This window comes from Rhinolophus ferrumequinum, chromosome 6 (genome assembly GCF_004115265.2).
Source record: "Rhinolophus ferrumequinum isolate MPI-CBG mRhiFer1 chromosome 6, mRhiFer1_v1.p, whole genome shotgun sequence".
Lineage (NCBI taxonomy): Eukaryota > Metazoa > Chordata > Mammalia > Chiroptera > Rhinolophidae > Rhinolophus > Rhinolophus ferrumequinum.
In genome coordinates this window covers 39,945,271-39,962,645 of record NC_046289.1, presented here as the reverse complement: position 1 = coordinate 39,962,645, position 17,375 = coordinate 39,945,271, and the positions used below count along the sequence as shown (strand labels likewise).

The 17,375-nt window shown below is 34.2% G+C and overlaps 1 protein-coding gene across 4 annotated transcripts in view; it reads left to right on the top strand.

The window, feature by feature from the left end:
- Positions 1 to 446: 446 nt before the first annotated feature.
- STYX (serine/threonine/tyrosine interacting protein) overlaps positions 447 to 17,375 on the top strand; it is a 66,165-nt gene continuing 49,236 nt past the window's right edge. For 3 of the 4 annotated variants that reach the window (XR_004423200.1, XM_033108059.1, XM_033108056.1), the window contains exons 1-8: positions 447 to 797; positions 8,455 to 8,487; positions 9,226 to 9,279; positions 12,169 to 12,266; positions 15,324 to 15,384; positions 15,762 to 15,798; positions 16,226 to 16,265; positions 16,358 to 16,408. Coding sequence is in view for 3 of the 4 variants with exons in the window: in XM_033108059.1 (XP_032963950.1) it covers positions 741 to 797; positions 8,455 to 8,487; positions 9,226 to 9,279; positions 12,169 to 12,266; positions 15,324 to 15,384; positions 15,762 to 15,798; positions 16,226 to 16,265; positions 16,358 to 16,408 (431 nt within the window). In the remaining variant the exon portion in view is untranslated. The remainder of the gene's footprint in view (positions 798 to 8,454; positions 8,488 to 9,225; positions 9,280 to 12,168; positions 12,267 to 15,323; positions 15,385 to 15,761; positions 15,799 to 16,225; positions 16,266 to 16,357; positions 16,409 to 17,375) is intronic. The other variant, XM_033108058.1, reaches the window with a different exon arrangement.

The following is a 17,375-nucleotide window of genomic DNA, read 5'->3' as shown; positions in this document are numbered from 1 at the left end:
TTTAAGATGAACGCTTCACTTATCACTCCTTTGGTTATAGCCTCACAACAGATTGCGCAGGATTCTGAGAGGAAACTATGGTCTTCCTTTTGGATGCTAACACTCGTGGCTATTATGTTTTGCCCATTCTTATGCCAAAGGAGATTTGCGTCTGTCTGGTAAGGGCAGAACTGGTTTGGATTGTCCCACCGTCTTTCCCAGGACCTTCAGTCGTTCCCTCCCTCCTACTGCAGCCCCACCCCCTCCACAACCGGTGAGCTCCGGCCGAGGCGCCTCCGAGGCCCCACCCCCTGCGTCTGCGCTCTCGCGAAGGGGCGGGGCGGCGGCGCGCTGACACCTGGCGGCCGCGGGGGGGAGGGGCGGGCCAAAGGCGAGCGTGGGTTGGGATTGGCTGGGGTGGCGTGGTGAGGGCGGGGGGAAGGAGGGGAGACGGTTGTAGGGCTCGTGCTTGTGCCCGAGCCTGGGCGGCCTGAGGGGCGCGGAGACTCGGAGGGGAGGGAGACGGCAGTAGCATGGCGGCCGGGTATGAGCCGCCCAACGTTCCTTATCCTCGCTGTCGCCGCCGCCGCCGGAGTCGCTGGGACCTTTTGGTCTGCCTGTGTTAGTTGTAAGCCCGCTGCCCGTCCGTCAGCCCTCGGGTCCACCGGCCCTCCTTCCTTTCACCGCCACTGCCAGCCCGAGGGTCGGTCTGGCGAATAACTCCTACTCCCACCCCACCCACCAGCCCGCCGGCCGGGATCATGGAGGACGTGAAGCTGGAGTTCCCCTCTCTTCCACAGTGCAAAGAAGACGCTGAGGTGAGTCGGCCCGGTGTCTGCCACGCACAGGCCTCCCTGTGCCTCCTCAGCCGAGAAGCGACCCCAGGCCCCAACCGTCGAAGCCTCTAGCTCTACAAGAGCCCCCTTGCCTCCGGAGGACGTCCCGGGACCTCGGGGTGGGGCCTCCGGCTCTGGGGGTTGTCGGCTCTTAACCCTCCTTCAGAGTTCCTCTTCCCCTCCCGAGGCGTCGGCGGAGGGACTGGGTGTGAGTCTCAGTCTGGTCTCTTAATTTAAAGAGACAGCAAAAAGCAGCCCTTTTCCCGCTAGGTCCGCGTCGACGACTTGGAGTAAGGTTCCCCTTTTATTGTCAGAGCAACACGAGGGTAATATTTTTAATCTCAGTTTGAGGGATATCTTTGCTGTCAATTGACTCACTTGTGGGACACATGGGCCCACATGTGGAATAGACCCGTGGCCTGAACTTCCAAATGTGCCTTCGAAAAGTTTTCCAAAGTAGTTGTTTTGTTTTTGGAGGGTGTTGTTTGTTTTTTTGAGGCAAAGTTATGACCAGAATAAAATGTCACAAAGCTAGCTCATTTGAATCTGGAAACTTAAGTCAGAAATCTTGCCTTTTGGAAGGAAGTTAATGAGAAAATTCTTTATAACTTGGTCTCCTGATTTCTAATTTGGGGTTCTTTTTAACCCACCTTACTTCTTTCCTGTCTACCGTTTTTATGGAGTTTTCTCTATTGCAAGTTTAAAATACTTTAGGGTATTGCAGACTACTAAATTAGAATTTTCTAAAGTCTAAATTAGTATTAGGCCAAGAATACTAAGTTATGCTTTAGCGCAGGATCAAGCAAAAAATATAAAATTTCTAGTTTTGAATATCTTAAAATTAATTGGAAAAGAAAGCTCTATTTTTAAGAGACTATTCAATTTATAACAAATATTCATTACAACAGGATCTTCATTTGGGGTTCTCATTTTTTTCTTTGCAGGGGATCTTTTTGATTGTGGTAGTGTTCCTTGAGAATTGCGTATGTTTTCGGAGTAAACTCGAATAGGGAAAAACCGTTGAATATATGTTAGTTAAAAAATGAATTTATACTTTGTTCTTTGTTTAATATGGAAAAGTGAGTGTGTTTTATATTTGCAAAATTATTCAGTAATTTCAACACTGGAAGCAATGGAATAATGTAGAGCACTCCCAATTTTCAGGTGAAGAAGTTGTAGCTTACTGAGAATAAGTGATGTGCCAAGGTAACACAGTAGCACAAGCTACAGTAAGAACTTTGTTCTGATGATTTTTAATTCATTATTCTTTTTAATACAACTCAATTCTTCACTGCTGTAATCTTAAAAGTTCTAATTTAAAATGTTTACAGACTTGACATTTATTCTTTTTTTGTGTATATAATATGTCTTACCCCTGCAAAAGTTATAAAATATTACTGGGAATATAGCTTCTTTCTTGTGAGGGACAGCAGTGCTGATTCTTAAACCCTGATAGATAATGATACAGATATTATCTACTGAAAGCCAATTTGTTCCTTATTTCATAGCATTGGATGTTTCTTCTCTTTTTGTTGCAAAACTCATACTAGCTTAAGCAAAAAGAAAGGAAGTAACTAAATCCAGAAAGCTAGGGGTGCAGCTCAGTGAGGCAACTAGACAGTATTATAAAGCATCAGAACTGCCTCTGCCTCTCATCAGTGCTTGTCTCTGTTTTATCTCAAAGTCTCTACTTTTTCTTGGGCTTCATCGTCTGCTCCAGGTTCACACTCTTATGTTGTCTGCACATTAAGGAAAAAAGAACCTCTCTTCAAGCTTCAGTGTTTAAAATTTAGAGGACTGGCCCACTCAGGTCATGTGCCCATCCTTTGGATCAGTCACCATCGCCAGGAAGGGGTGAATATAATGAAGGGCCCAGGACTAGGTCATATCCCTGCTTCCTTAGCTAAGGTAGTGAAGTTTATCACTGGTAGCCTTCCCACCAAAACCATAGGAACATTTCCACAGAAGACGATGAGTGCTTTTTACACAGGCAAAACTATAAAAATAACCATTAAATAGGCCATATAGTTAGTCATGATAGACTGACTAATAAAACTGTTAATTTTCTAATTTCCAATGAGATATGTTAAGTGTCAAATGGTCTTAAACATAGTTGGGGTGACCAGCCAGCAATCTCTTCCACATAGGAAGCACTAATGGAAAGCTAAATTACAATCCAAATCTTGCTTTTGTAAAAGTGGAATTCAAGTAGTAAAGTAATGAATGCTCTTAATGATCGATGTGTTCAAGCTATGATAGCTTGATGATCCTATAATCTCTATAAGAATGTTATTCCAAGTTCAAATTTAAAGATCTAATTAATTAAGTCGTTCATGAATAGGGCAGCATCCCGTCTAGCAACTAGAAGGCAACTGATAAATTGTACAAAAAGGACTAAGAAAATGAAAGAGTGGGTTATTTCAGGCAAGGACACCTTCCTGTAGGGGAAGGCAGGAGTCTTATCAGGCAGATTACCGTATTAGTGTTGATCAGGAAATTGCAGACTGATTAAGATTGTGTTTCTGGGAGAGGTGGAAGCTGCAGTTAGATCAGGTATTAAATCTAGGTTTGGTGTATCATGGTCTTTCAGCGTGAGTGACACCATTTTCAGCCTGTAGTTTTCTGTTTAACAGTTTTGATAGTAGAGTCTTACTTGTGGGAAGATGATAGTATTTTTAGATGTGAGGAAAAAAAAGGAGCTTACAGTACCAATTTTCAAACAAACTGGTTGCATAGTTAGGGCTCTTGGTTTTATAATTCTAAAATGAATGTTTTATTTTCAGATAGAATGTGAAATATAATTTATTTCAGTTGTAGTTCAGCAACTTAAGTTTTACCCCTATTTTCCTCTATCTTTTGATAGTACAGAATCAAAAATAGGAATTGCTTAATATATCTGACTGAGCATCCCTTTCCTAGCTCCTTTACATTTAAAATTGTGCTTTTTAAAACCTGACAGTAGAGTAGAATCATCGAAGGAGCTTTTAAAAAAATAGCCTTGCCTGGGTCCACCATCACCTATTCTGATTTAATTGGTCTGAGATGGAGCCAGGTAATTCTAATGGCAGCCAGGTTTAAGAATAACTTATTTAGAAGCATCTTACTTAAATGTCTCTCTGCCTTTCCATAAGCCTTCCAACCCTCTTATTTTTGAGTAACATCTCCTTTGGTCCTTTGGTTTAGGCAAAGCTTGAGCTAGAGGTGGGAGTTAAAAAGAAAGGGCTTATTTTGGAGAGGTTTACATTTTTTTGGAGGAGAGAGACTGTAATACTAATTTTTCTGTTTTGTGAAATGTCCCAGCTCAGGTATAGAATTCTGATCATTTCCACCCTCCCGCCCCACCTGCTTCCCCCAACCTATGTAAAATTTGTAATCTACCTTGGTATTTCTAAAAATTAAGTGTTTCAACCCACTTAATCCATCTGATGATAAGAATTAAGTTTTTACTTACCTCATGGTTATAGCCTATGTTCTTTGGTCCATTTGTCATATATTCTTTGGTGCATTTAGTTATTCATTGGTCTTTGAACATTTTTATAACATTTTTTTTCTACCCCCTAAGTACAATTTTATAGATTATGTGACTTCATTTGTATGAGAAGGAAGGAGAGAGGCTGAAAAACGTTTTAATATGTGGTACCTTCTATCATTGATGATTGAAGGATTTTTCACATGTGAATTAATTTTTATCGGAAGCAGGGTGTGTTTCACACCATGCTTTGGCTTGGGATATTTCGGCTTAGCTGGCTTGCTTTGGTTTGAAAATGTAGTTGGACTGCTTGGCTAATCATCAAAGTTTGGGAATTTGATTCTATAATAATGAACTACAATAGTAGCTCACACTAGAGTGGTAGTTATGTTGGGAGTCTGCCCTATTAATACTACCATCTCTAAAGTGATGCATTTTAGGAGCAGCATGGGAAGGCTAAGATTAAGATTGTGATACAGGCAAGACTTTGTTATTAGAGACATGTTCCGACAGATGGTTGTCTGGTAGAGCAAGACTGAGTGAACGACGTTCAAAATCTTGATTTAGTAGGCTGAAGGCATTAGCAGGAATGGTAGAATAAGAAAGTTTAAGATTTGTTCTCTAGGTACGCAGGTAGGTAGGGCTACGGCAACAAAGAGGGAAGACGCTTGAGAACAGGATCCTAGCACCAGGAATAGTTAATGAAATTTTCTGTGAGAGAAAGCTTTCTAGATTTCAAAGGATCCATGCTTATTACACCAAGTCCTGATGCTCACTAGAAGAGGCTGTGTGCTGATCTGTCCTGTGAATAGGAATAATCTTTATTCTTTACTACTATGTAACTTGCGTTTTACTCCTGTAATATCTTTCTTACATAAATATAGCTACAGTTCTTCACATTCTATTGCATACAACCTTATGGGAAGCTCAAAATTTCTTTGAAGCCTCTTGTTTCACTTAAAAATTCAGGTAAATTTTGCATTCTCTCCCATATATTCATATTTGATCTCATATAAAAATGTTTTATTAGTGGCCAGTGAAAATACTAAAAAGCGTTTTGGTAAAATTGGTATTCCAGAAAGAAGCACGTTTATCCTATGGCTTTGAGTGTGCCTTCTGGCATATTGCCATGTATTCCCTGAAATAATATACCATTTCCATACGTATATTTTACCGTTTTTCTTCTTTCATCATGTACAGTTTAGAGATTTCATTTTAGGTAAACTCAAAAGTACACAGTCCTTTAATCATTTTTCTTCTTTCTCACAGCTCTAACAAGTTGCTTCAGGAAGATAAGACTGACTTTTAGACTTCTCAAGAATCTGTTTTTTAAAAGAAAAGGAAAAAAAAGTTCCATAGAATCTAATGCCATTGATCTCTGAAATGCAAACCTGTTGTGTACTTATTCTATGGCAGGCACTATGCTCAATGTTAGGGGTAACATGACTAAAATGACAGAGTCTTTGGCCTAAGTTCTTTAAAAACTTTTCAGTATAAAAAGATTATAACATATTGGTAAGTTAAAGAAGCAGGTAAACATTCAGTTTGTACAATTTCTTTAATCACATTTTCCCCTCTACTGGCTTGGAAATTATGTACTTCATTACTATTCTATTAATCCCCATAAATTAATCATTTTATGCAGGCAATATTTAAATATTAACTTTAAAAATTGTTTAAATAATATTTGTTTAAATATTGATAAGTGTAAGGTATATTGCCATAATAGTTCCTTCTTACATTGAGAGCCAGCCTGTATAGTTTAGTGATTAAGAAAATGGACTCGGAGTCAGACTACTTGTAGTCAAAGTCGGCTTTCTGTGTCTAAAATACTCGTAGAAAAGTAAAATAAACAGTAGTGCCTTTTCTTCAAAGAACATCTTTTAGAAGTACCTTTAATAAGAGTCTGCTGATAATTGTTTTTGTTTGTATGGAATTGTCTTTTATTTCATTCTTGTTCTTGGAAGATGATATTCTGAGCATCTAGGTTAACAATGATTATTTCACCACTTTGAATGTATGTACCTATCTTCTGGCTTTCGTTCTTTCATTTGAGAAGTCAGGGTCAGTTCAGTTGTCTTTATATGTTGTCTTTCCTTTGTATGTAGTCTGTCTTTTGTGTTAGGATGCTCTCTTTTTTAATAGAAATAAAATTTACATTGAGTGTAATGCATGGATATTAAGTGTGTGATTCAGTCAGTTTTGATAATTATATACAAGTGGAACTGCTCCTCTCAAAATATAGACCATTTCTACCAACATAGAAAGTTATTTTATACCTTTTCCAGGCAATCCCTACCTTATCCCACAATAGGCAACAAATGATTCTTGCAATCATAGTTTAGTTCTATCTGTTCTTGAACTTCATGTAAATGGAATCATACAAAATTGACTATTTATGGCTTCTTTCATTGATAATGTGTATGAAATATATCTACATTGTGTTTATGAGAAGTTGATTGTTTTTTATTGCTAAGTACTATTTCATTGTATGAATATATCATGGAAAAACATTTGGGTTACTTGGGGTTCCTGTGTTTCCCTGAAAATAAGACCTTGCCGGACAATCAGCTCTAATGCATCTTTTGGAGCAAAAATTAATAGAAGACCCGGTCTTATTTTTGGGAAACACCGTACCTTGTGGTTTTAATTTGAATTTCCCTAATGACTGATCATGTAACCTTTTCATGTGCTATTGGTCATTTATATCTTCCATGGTGTGATGTCTTTGCCCACTTTAAAAATTGGGTCACTACTTTATTGTTGATGTGTATTTATGTATTTTGGATACAAGTCTTCTGTTGGATATATGTATTGCATTTATTTTCTTCCAGTTTGTGGCTTATAATAGTATTCTGCAATAGTATTCTGCACGGCGATAAAAAGGAACAAACTACCGATATACACAGCATGAGTTGAATGAAAGAAGCCAGATGCAAAATAGTTCTGCTGTGTGATTCCATTTATATGAAGTTCAAAAATAGGCAAAACTAATTTGTAGTGACAAAATTTGCTTGTTAGTTCACTTGTTCATTTAAAGATAATTTTTTAAAATATATTTTATCTCTTATTACATAGTTTCTCAGGGTTTATAGTCTACTTCTGCATTGCTGAGACACGTTTTTCAAGATTAAAAATAAAAACTATTTCGTTTCTTTTTAAAGAATACCTGCTGACTAGCATTGACTATCAGGAGTCTTTTTTATTACAAGTGTATAACATTTATATCTTATGTGTTAAAAATACTTTTCTGACTTGTAGAATCTGGGTAAAAGGTAAAGGGAATTTCTTCTATGATTTTTGCAACTTTTTTATAATCCTCAAATTATTTCAAAATGAAAAGTTTAAAAAAAGAAACTTCTAGTTTTAACTTCAGAAACCTAATTACTATTTATATTTCTGAGTTTTAAGTAACCGAGGTAGAAACTTGGAATGCAATCCATTCACAATTTAGGACTGTCTGTACTACATTTGATTCTTCATATCAATTCTTTGTAACTGCTTTTTTCTTTTCCCAGCTTTTAAAATATTTTTGTCTTTTGCCATTGGCATTTTGCATTACTTTCCAACTTCTTTATCTTGGTCTGCATTCCAAAGACAGAATGAAATCTATGGTATTCTTGAAATGTATCTTTAAAGGGAAGTGAACTAGACAGAATCTTAAGCCAAAGTAAGATATGTTTGATAAGCATCTGGCAGTTTAGATCAGGGATAGCAAATACCTGTCACATACCATTCTTCCTTCATCCATCTCAGATATTGCTCATTGATCACAGCGCTCTTTCCTTCCATAGTCTTTCTCTACAGCTGTCTACCGCCAGTTGATTTGAGTTGGCATGAATGACAAAATCTAGTTAACATCTCTGCTTGGAGGATTATTTGGGGGAGAAACTTTTGGAATATCTATTCTTATAATTAATGAACTATTATATCCATTGTATGAGGTAACATATTCATAATTTTGGAAGCCCAATTATTTGTTTCTTGTCACTTAAATTTTCAGGTGTTTGTAAAGCCAATTGAATCTGCTGCTTTTATAGAATATTCTTAAAATATAATGTGCTTTTTAAAAATCCACACACTTGAATGTCACATCTTTAATCTTTAATTTGATGACGTTTTTCATAATGTTACTTACTTTAATTCTTGTGTATTCCTCTCTTTTTTAAGGAGTGGACCTACCCTATGAGACGAGAGATGCAGGTATTGTCATCTTTTTATTTACTCAAGTCAACCCATATTACTACTATTATCATATTTAAATAACTTAATTTCACAAAGGTTTTGAATCCTTTGTGACTCATCTGTTGACTCATATCTGTAGGTTCATCACTAAGTGTTTTAAATATTAACATATTTAAGGTTAATTGTGTGTCTTAAAAAGATGGGAAATGAACTGTTGCCTTTTTTCCTTCCTTAGATTAGAACCAGGGACATAGTAATATATGTATGTGCCTAATGTCACTTTGTTTTTCTACATCTGAAAAATTGGGTCCAATATTTCTATTCCTTTTGAAAGCAATTTTCTTTATGTTTATTTTTAGATTATAGCAGAGAATAGAAGTAAAATTAGAGACATTTTATTAATCTAAAAGACAACAATACAATATACTCATTCCACCCAAACTTCTTATAAAAGCACTATTGTCAGTAAAACTGGGGGAAAAAAGCACTATGGAAGTTCAAGTATCGGGAATGTCTGACTTTTTAGAACTGTATTTAAACTTTGTCTCATTTGATATATAGATCACATCTGCATTTCTCTTCCCAGTCATTTGCTCAGTGTGGCTTGTAAATGCTCCCTGAATAACAAGCTGTTTAGCAACTTATTGTAACAACTATGAAAACACCCTACAAATCTACTTTTATGGTACATATTTTATATAGATTTAAGTTGCTGATGGTAAATATCTCTTTTTTTTTTTTCTTTTCTTTTTCTAGGAAATTTTACCTGGATTGTTTTTAGGCCCATATTCTTCTGCTATGAAAAGCAAGGTATGAACCTTAGGTTAAACTCATGAAGACACTTTATTAACCAACTTTTTTGGAATATTTTTTAGTAGTAAGAGTTGTATTTGAGGAAGGGTCCACAAATACTGCGTGTTAACAGTAAGTATCACTCTGGAGTACTTACCTCTTTCCAAATTTTACTGGACCATTCATTCTCAAGTGTTTCACTACAAATCACAAATGAGTTTTTATTTTTTTTTTCTCATGAAATCCTTGTGTTTGAAAGATTTACCAGATAATGGACCTTTATTTAATAATGTACCCTGTAAAATATTAGACATCAGTAGTTACTAATCATAACTCTGAACAATATGAAATACAATTAAAGCCAAGAATACGGCTATTCAACATTTTAATGGCCTACAACTAGGTTGAAAAGGTGGGGTGTTTTGTTTTTTTTTTTTAAATGGTATTAAGGAAAAGATAGGGTAGATAACTATAGACTCAAGTGTGACTTACTTTGTAAAAGACAAAGTTATTGCCCAAATAATGTAGTATTCACAAAATACTGGTCTTGAAGATGGTTTTAGATTATTGCTTTTTGTATTCCCACTGTACTTTGTAAATATACCTATTATACCATCTGTCATATTAAATTATAAGTATTTGTTTACGGGTCCATCTCTTCAAAACCTCTTCCCTTTCAATGTCACCATGGTCTTGTTAGACTGAGGAAAAGCTTGTCTGGCAAAATTTGATTATTTCCCACCCTGAGTCACTCATATTTCTTTTTATACCATCATTTCAAAAATATGTAACAATAACAAAACCAAAAGTAATAATGGAGATAAAGAAATGTTAGGGAATAAACTCCTTTTCTAATATTATTTAAGCCTATCTTTTATTACATTCAAGTACAATTTTAATAAAAGGGACAAATTAAGACTCTTTGTAACTAGTGAAGTATTTCTTTTGTAAAACTATTGTTTGTAAGTATGATAAGATAATTTGCTTTATATAATTTAAAATCTATTGAACAGTAAAAAGGACTTTCTTTGCTATTGCATTTGGATTCTATTTTCATAAGGTTTGTTTTTACTTAGTAATAATGTATTGTGCCTTCAAAACTTGTTTTTATCCACAATTATATATTTCATCTTGTAGTTTCTCACATTAATATATGAAAACTTCTTCATATGTCATAGATCAAGTATAAACAAAGGAATGAATGTTGACTTCAGTTTGGAAGTTGGATAAATGTGCATATGGAACATTGATTAATTATTAATCCCACCAAATGCTTACCTTTCTTCCCCTAACTCAGGATATACCCAGGAAATACAGATAATTTAACTCTATGGCAGACAGAGGAAAATTTGCTGCAAAAATTAATATTTAAAACTTTTGAAAACCATATTTTCTTAGCTCAGGCTGCTATAATAAAATCCCATAGACCAGATGGCTTTAACAACAGACATTTATTACATTTCTGGAGGCTGGGAAGTCTGAGATCAGGTTGCCAACAAGATTAGGTTTTGGTGAGTGCCCTCTTCCTGGCTTGCCAAAGGCTGTCTTCTTGCTGTATCTCTACATGGCAGAGAGAGGAAGCTCTGATGTCTCTTTTCTCTTCTTATATATAAGTGCGTTAATTCCATCATGGGGCTCCACTCTTATGACGTTATGTAAGCCAATTGCCTTGAGAGGTATCTATCAAATTACTTCCCAAAGACCCACCTCCTAATACCACCACCTTGGAGGTTAGGGCTTCAGCATAGGAAGTTTAGGACACAAACATTCGGTTCATAACAAATGTAAATGATCCTTTGACTTCTTTCATGAATTATTAGATTGTTCTGGACTATTGAATGCAGAGAGGGGGAATTAAATATATAGAAAACTCCCTCTATTCTTCTGATTCCTCTTGCCAGCATAATTTGTTCGTAATTTATTGAACAGATAATTACTGAAAATCTGTGTTCCAGGCACTGTTACACATAGTTAATATGAATCAGTGAACAAAGCCCTTGTTCTCATGGAATTTACATTCTAGCTATTAAAATAACATACCATCTGTAAATTCATTGAGACCTATAATCACTTGCAAATAAAAATTTGATATTTTCTAGAATTATCATGTTAAATTACCCTATAATTCAAATAAAAAAAAAAACACCACAGGCTATAATACGATTTGAAGTTACCCTTTTTCACTTCAGTGGAATTTAAAACCATGAAAGATTTAATTAGATTCTGTGAATTGTATAAATTCTGGCCCATAGTTGAAAAAGTGTACTGGGAGAGGCTAGAAGTAATCTAGAGATTTGGGCTCTGGTACTGATATTAACTAGATCAGTGATGTTGAACAATTGTCTGTATCGTAGTAATCCCCTCTAAAGAAAAAAAGATTATAGTCAATATATGTAACTACTGTCTACTAAACACTTGACATGTGCTGTAGGCACTATGCCAGATACCTTATATGTTACATAATTTTTATAACTACTCAGTGAATAGGTAGTGTTTTCCCCATTTTCACATGAGAAAACTAAGCCACAGAGCTCAGGTCATTAGCAGAGATGGGATATAAAGCTTGGGTTCTGATGACTCCAAAGCCCATGCCTTTAATCCTATATCGTATTGTTTCCCAAATAAATTATCTTTAAGGTCCTATCAGGCTCTAAAATTATAGATATAAAATAATCCTTTTAGCCTTCTGAGGACATTTAATGTATTACTCTTGAATCATTGAAATGTACTGCTCATCATTTCGGGTGTATTCTTTTAAAATTAGCTTTAATCTCCTGTACTTAAAGCTCAGATGTGGCTGTATTAATTCTAATGTTGAATCATGTATTTTCAAACATCTATGTATAGTACAGTAAGATGATGTTTTGTATTTTAAACTATTTCTTTCCCCTGCCTCCTTTTTTATAGCTTCCTATACTACAGAAACATGGAATAACCCATATAATATGCATAAGACAAAATATTGAAGCAAACTTTATTAAACCAAACTTTCAACAATCATTTAGGTAAGAATTATTGCTATGATTTATTAAAAAGTGTAAACGTAGTGTTTTTATTTCAAATTGACTTTATTATATCAGACTTTCTTCTGTACATAACCATTTTATAGGGATAGGTCGTACAGTACATTATTTTTAAAAATAAATGTCCTTTAAAATATTCTAAATGATTCATGCACATAATGCAGAATTCTAAAGGTTCAAAAGAATGTATACTGAAAAGTAGTTTTCCCTATTCCTATCCCCTAGATTCTCAATGCCCTTCTGAAAGGCATCCATTGTTAACTTCTTTTTGCGTATCCTTCCAGAATTATGTTACATATATAGGCATATTCCTACAACTAAACTTTGGGTTTTTATACTGGCTTTTTTTATTGTATATATTTTGGAGATTTCTTCACATCATTACTTAGGGAGCTGCGTTATTCCTTTTTAAGTTGCATAATAATCTATTGTATGACTACACTAAAATTTATTCAACCCCGTTTCCTGTTGTTGGACGTTAAGCTTTTTTCCAAATTTGCTAATATAGCGTACAGTGAAGTATCCCTGTATATGTTATTTAATTCATATGTGAATATATTAATAGGATAAATTTGTAAAGTGGAATTGCTGGATCAAAGAATATGAGCATTTAATATTTTAATAGATGTTGCAAATTGCCGTTCAGTGAGTTGTATCAGTTTTCATTCCCACTAATGAATTGTTATGAGAATGACTTTTTTGGTTTATTTCCAACACAGAATTATAAAACATTTAAAATTTTTCCAAATCTCTTGGAGTAAAAATGGTATTCATTTTTACCTTTCTCATTTATCAATGAGTGCTGTTAAACATGTAATGGTTTTTAATGTTCTTTATTTTAACTTTATTTTTAAAGTATACATTTTACAAAAAGGTACATAATGAAAGTAAGTCTCTTTCTTCTAAACCAAGACACCTAGCTTCTCTCCTGGGAGGCAGCTACTATTAAAACTCTTCCTTGAATATCATTCTAGAGATGTTCTGTGTCTTTATAAAAGCATATATGTGTTTAAAATATTTTTATACTCTGCTTTATTGTTTGTAAAAATGAAAACAAGGTGAATGTCCATTAGTACAAGACACTATAAAATATATTGTGTGAACATAATAGAATACCGTAACTATGTAAAAATGAAGTATTTCTATGTGTGTTGATAAGGAATAATCTCTAACATTTATTAAAAGAAAAGTCAAGGTGCAGAACCATGTGTATACTCTCAATGTGTTTAAAAATACATAAATACATTAGGCATATGTATTGTATGTGCATAGAAAATTTCTGGACTAATAGACTAGAAACTTGACAGTGATTGCTTTTAAGAAAGGAAATGCAGAATCTGGGATGGTAGAGGGACCTATTTTTCATTGCAAATATTTTTATACTGTTAAAACTTTTGACTATGTGTACACATTTCTCAGTTAAATAAAAACTAGTTCTAAAAAAGGAATATCTATATTCTAAAATAAAATAGATTGAATTTTTTCTAATTGTCAAAGAAATATTTGTCCTTTATACTTTGGAAAAACCAGAATGATACCAAGAAAAATATTTAAAAATTCACTCGTAATTCCACAATCCAGAAGACACACTATAGTTAACATTTTGGTGTATTTCCTTTTAAATATTTCTCTATTGTATATAGAGGGTGCCAAAAAAAAGTACACACATTTTAAGAAAGGAAAAAACTATTAAAATTGTAATACTCAATATATACTGATAACAGAAAATGAATACAAGTCACGTTTGACTTCTGCAATTACAAGAGGCGCTCAAAGTGGTTACCATCAGCATCCAGACACTTCCGATTACGGTGAACTACTGCTTGAGCAATGTTGACCAAAGTGTCCACTTGTATACATTTTTTTGGCACCCCTGGTATGTGTATTATGTTTACACATATACAGACTTAATTTGTATTAAAATTAAAATGTTATATTTTAAAATGCCATACTATACATTTCTAATTTGTTTAGAATTTTTGTTCTTTATGCTCAGTACAGGTTCTTTATTCTAATGGAAGAGCCCTTTTTCCTTAGACTTAGAATACTGGATTATAGGTTGACAGTTCTACTAGAGTTTTTGACATTCAAAATGGCATGCAGTAAAATATTTTAGTATGATTCTGAATTAACTTTTTTATCCCCCTGAAGCAATCAATGTTTTATGTAACAGGTCTACCCAATTACTTTAAGATACAGTCATCAGAATCCTTATTTATAGTTTTTACATGGGATTATCCTTGGATCCTATAGCTTCAGCTTCTTTCTGATAAGCCCTGAATTTATTGATGTTGTTAACCACCTAAATGATCATTAAAGAACTGTAATTTTTAAAGCAATATTGACTGAAAATTAATTTCATAACTTAATTACCTATAGTTGTGTTAATAAACAGTTGATCTTGGATAGATTAGAAATGGAAGTTTCACGCAAAATTTAATAGCCTACGATATTAATAATGCCTTATTTTAAATGTCTTCCAAAGTATAAAATTCCAGGATATGTGGTCTCTTGGCTGTTTTTTGCACTACTGAAGATTAGTTCAAATAGTGAATGTTTGACTCATGATTCCATCAGACTGCCTTGTATTTTGATTGGCTCCTTCTCTTTCAGACTTTGGTCTTCTGAATTGTCCTCGTAGAGTTCTAAGGAAGTATCACAGGTCCACGCAGGGAAGAATCTTTTAGTCGTAGGGAAGTTGGTAGAAATAGAAGAATAATAGTAAGGAATATATGCATCTTTTTGTCACTTATTTTCTGTATCCGCTTTGGATCTGGACAAAGGTTTCTTCCTACTTGTGATTTTTCTATTTTAACCAGATAAAATTTTTATACTAAACTATCAGAGAAATATTAACGGTATTTAAGGCTTTAAATGCTTTGCCTTCAAGTATGCAATATAAAATCTATGGGCCAGTTCTTGGGAATATAATACTTTGAAATTTTTTTTGCATTCTTTCCATTGTTGCCAAGAAATTTCAAAGTTTTTTTATACATAGTTATCTGAAAGTGTGCTTATTACAAAATATTCTATTTTCAGATATTTAGTCTTGGATATTGCAGATAATCCAGTTGAAAATATAATACGTTTTTTTCCCATGGTAGGTATCAATATTTTAATACCATTTAAAATTTATGGTTTGATCTTTTATTTGTGGTTCTAAAACTTTCGCTTTGTTTTGACTAAAAATTGTGGGATTGTATTTTTTTTATTATTTTTAAAGCTTTTTTATGATCTCCAAAAATTTGAGAAATCACACTTTTTAGTTTATTAAATTCAAATTAATTTTTAGCTCCTGTATAATTTTTTAAACTTGTAATAGTCGTATTTGTAGCATTTTGGAAAATTTTGAATTAGTGTAATTTTTATTCATATAAATTAGCAGGAAATTATTTTCAATATATTTTGTTTCACCATATGTATTTTATGCTTCATGTTAATCCACATTTAATTATAACACATTGTCTTTGCCTTCAGACTAAAGAGTTTATTGATGGGAGCTTACAAACTGGAGGTAAATAATATTTCCTTTACTTAGCTAATGTTTATTTTTAGGAGATTATTTGTTTAGTTTTTAGTTAGTATTCATGTTAAATGCAGGATGTGAAACTTGTAATTATATATAATGGGCTTTTCCCAAATTTGTGTTTTCCTGACTTCTTGTTTCATTTGCATAGGCTTTCTTAAATATCTCTATAGAACTATTTTCAAATTCTGGGTGAGCTTTAAATCTCTTTAACCTAAAAGTCTGTTGTATTCTCTACACAGTTAGTATAAATAATTGTAATGGTTTGAATATTAATGAATATCCAGGTGGTATGTATGAAATAAAAATGTGTAAGAAAAGATTTATTTTACTATGGCATAGTACATAGTTTCAGTATATTTTAGCTGTTGAATCAGGTGTCTTTCTGTCAGAATAATTATTTCTTGTTTTTCAGGAAAAGTTCTTGTCCATGGAAATGCAGGGATCTCCAGGAGGTATGAAGTTAGAGATAATCTTTTCTTCTCTAGTATTTAATTAATGAGTTGTGTTTTCTGTTTTTTTTTCTAAATTTTTTTCCCCTCTTCAGTGCTGCCTTTGTTATTGCATACATTATGGAAACATTTGGAATGAAGTACAGGTAAGGCAGTATTCTGAAACCTAGCCACAATTTAAATTTTTATTAAAATGAAGCTTGGTGGAGATGGTTTGGGAGTTTGAAGTTAATATTCTCTTGATTTTGTCATTTAGTCATGTTTGATTAGATAGGCCCTTCCACTCCATGCTCAGTCTCTTAACTTTTGTAGCTTGTCTACCTTATATACTTAGACTAATATTTTGTGATTTTATGGAGCTAGTACTGTTGTTATTTTAAGAAGCCAAGGTAGTTAGAGTTAGAATAACCCACTACTTACAAGGGAATTGGTTAGTCCGAGTTTAAAAACTCCTAGATACAGATGTTGCTTTCCTAGTTTAAAAACTTAATTTATTATGTTTTCCCTTAACAGTATTTCGATGAAAAATTACCTAGGAATTGTTTTAGCTTCTATTCACAATTCAGTGTAGTCTTTCTTAGCCAAAATCATCTTTTCCAAGCATACTGCATAGATAAAAAAGATGGGGGAGGCATCAAGAGCTTCTTGCCTTTAATGGTCTTGTACAAGTTAGAAATCTTGTAATCATTGACACCTCCTTCTCTTTCACTCATCTCCCAAACTGATCCATGTCTGTTTTGTCCTAAATCCTGTCTGTTTTGTCCTAAAGTATACATTGATTCGGTCTCTTTATCTTTCTCTTCATCATTTAATCTCCCTAATCCAAGCTCCACTTGAGTCTCCCTTGGATTCTTCCAATAGTAGCCGCCTTACTGGTTTCCCGTATTTTTTTCCTTCTCCAGTCTGTTCTGTTTTCCACACTACAGTTGGAATGATATTTTCAAAAGATAAATCTGATCTGATCGTATAATCACCTTAACACACAAAGCTCTCAAAGGTTTCTGATCCTTAACAATTCTTAACATGGCCAGTGAAACTTTGCATGATATGTACCCACTAACCTCTCCATCCATATACCATGTTCTCCATTACCCTCTCCATTTGAGCTATGTT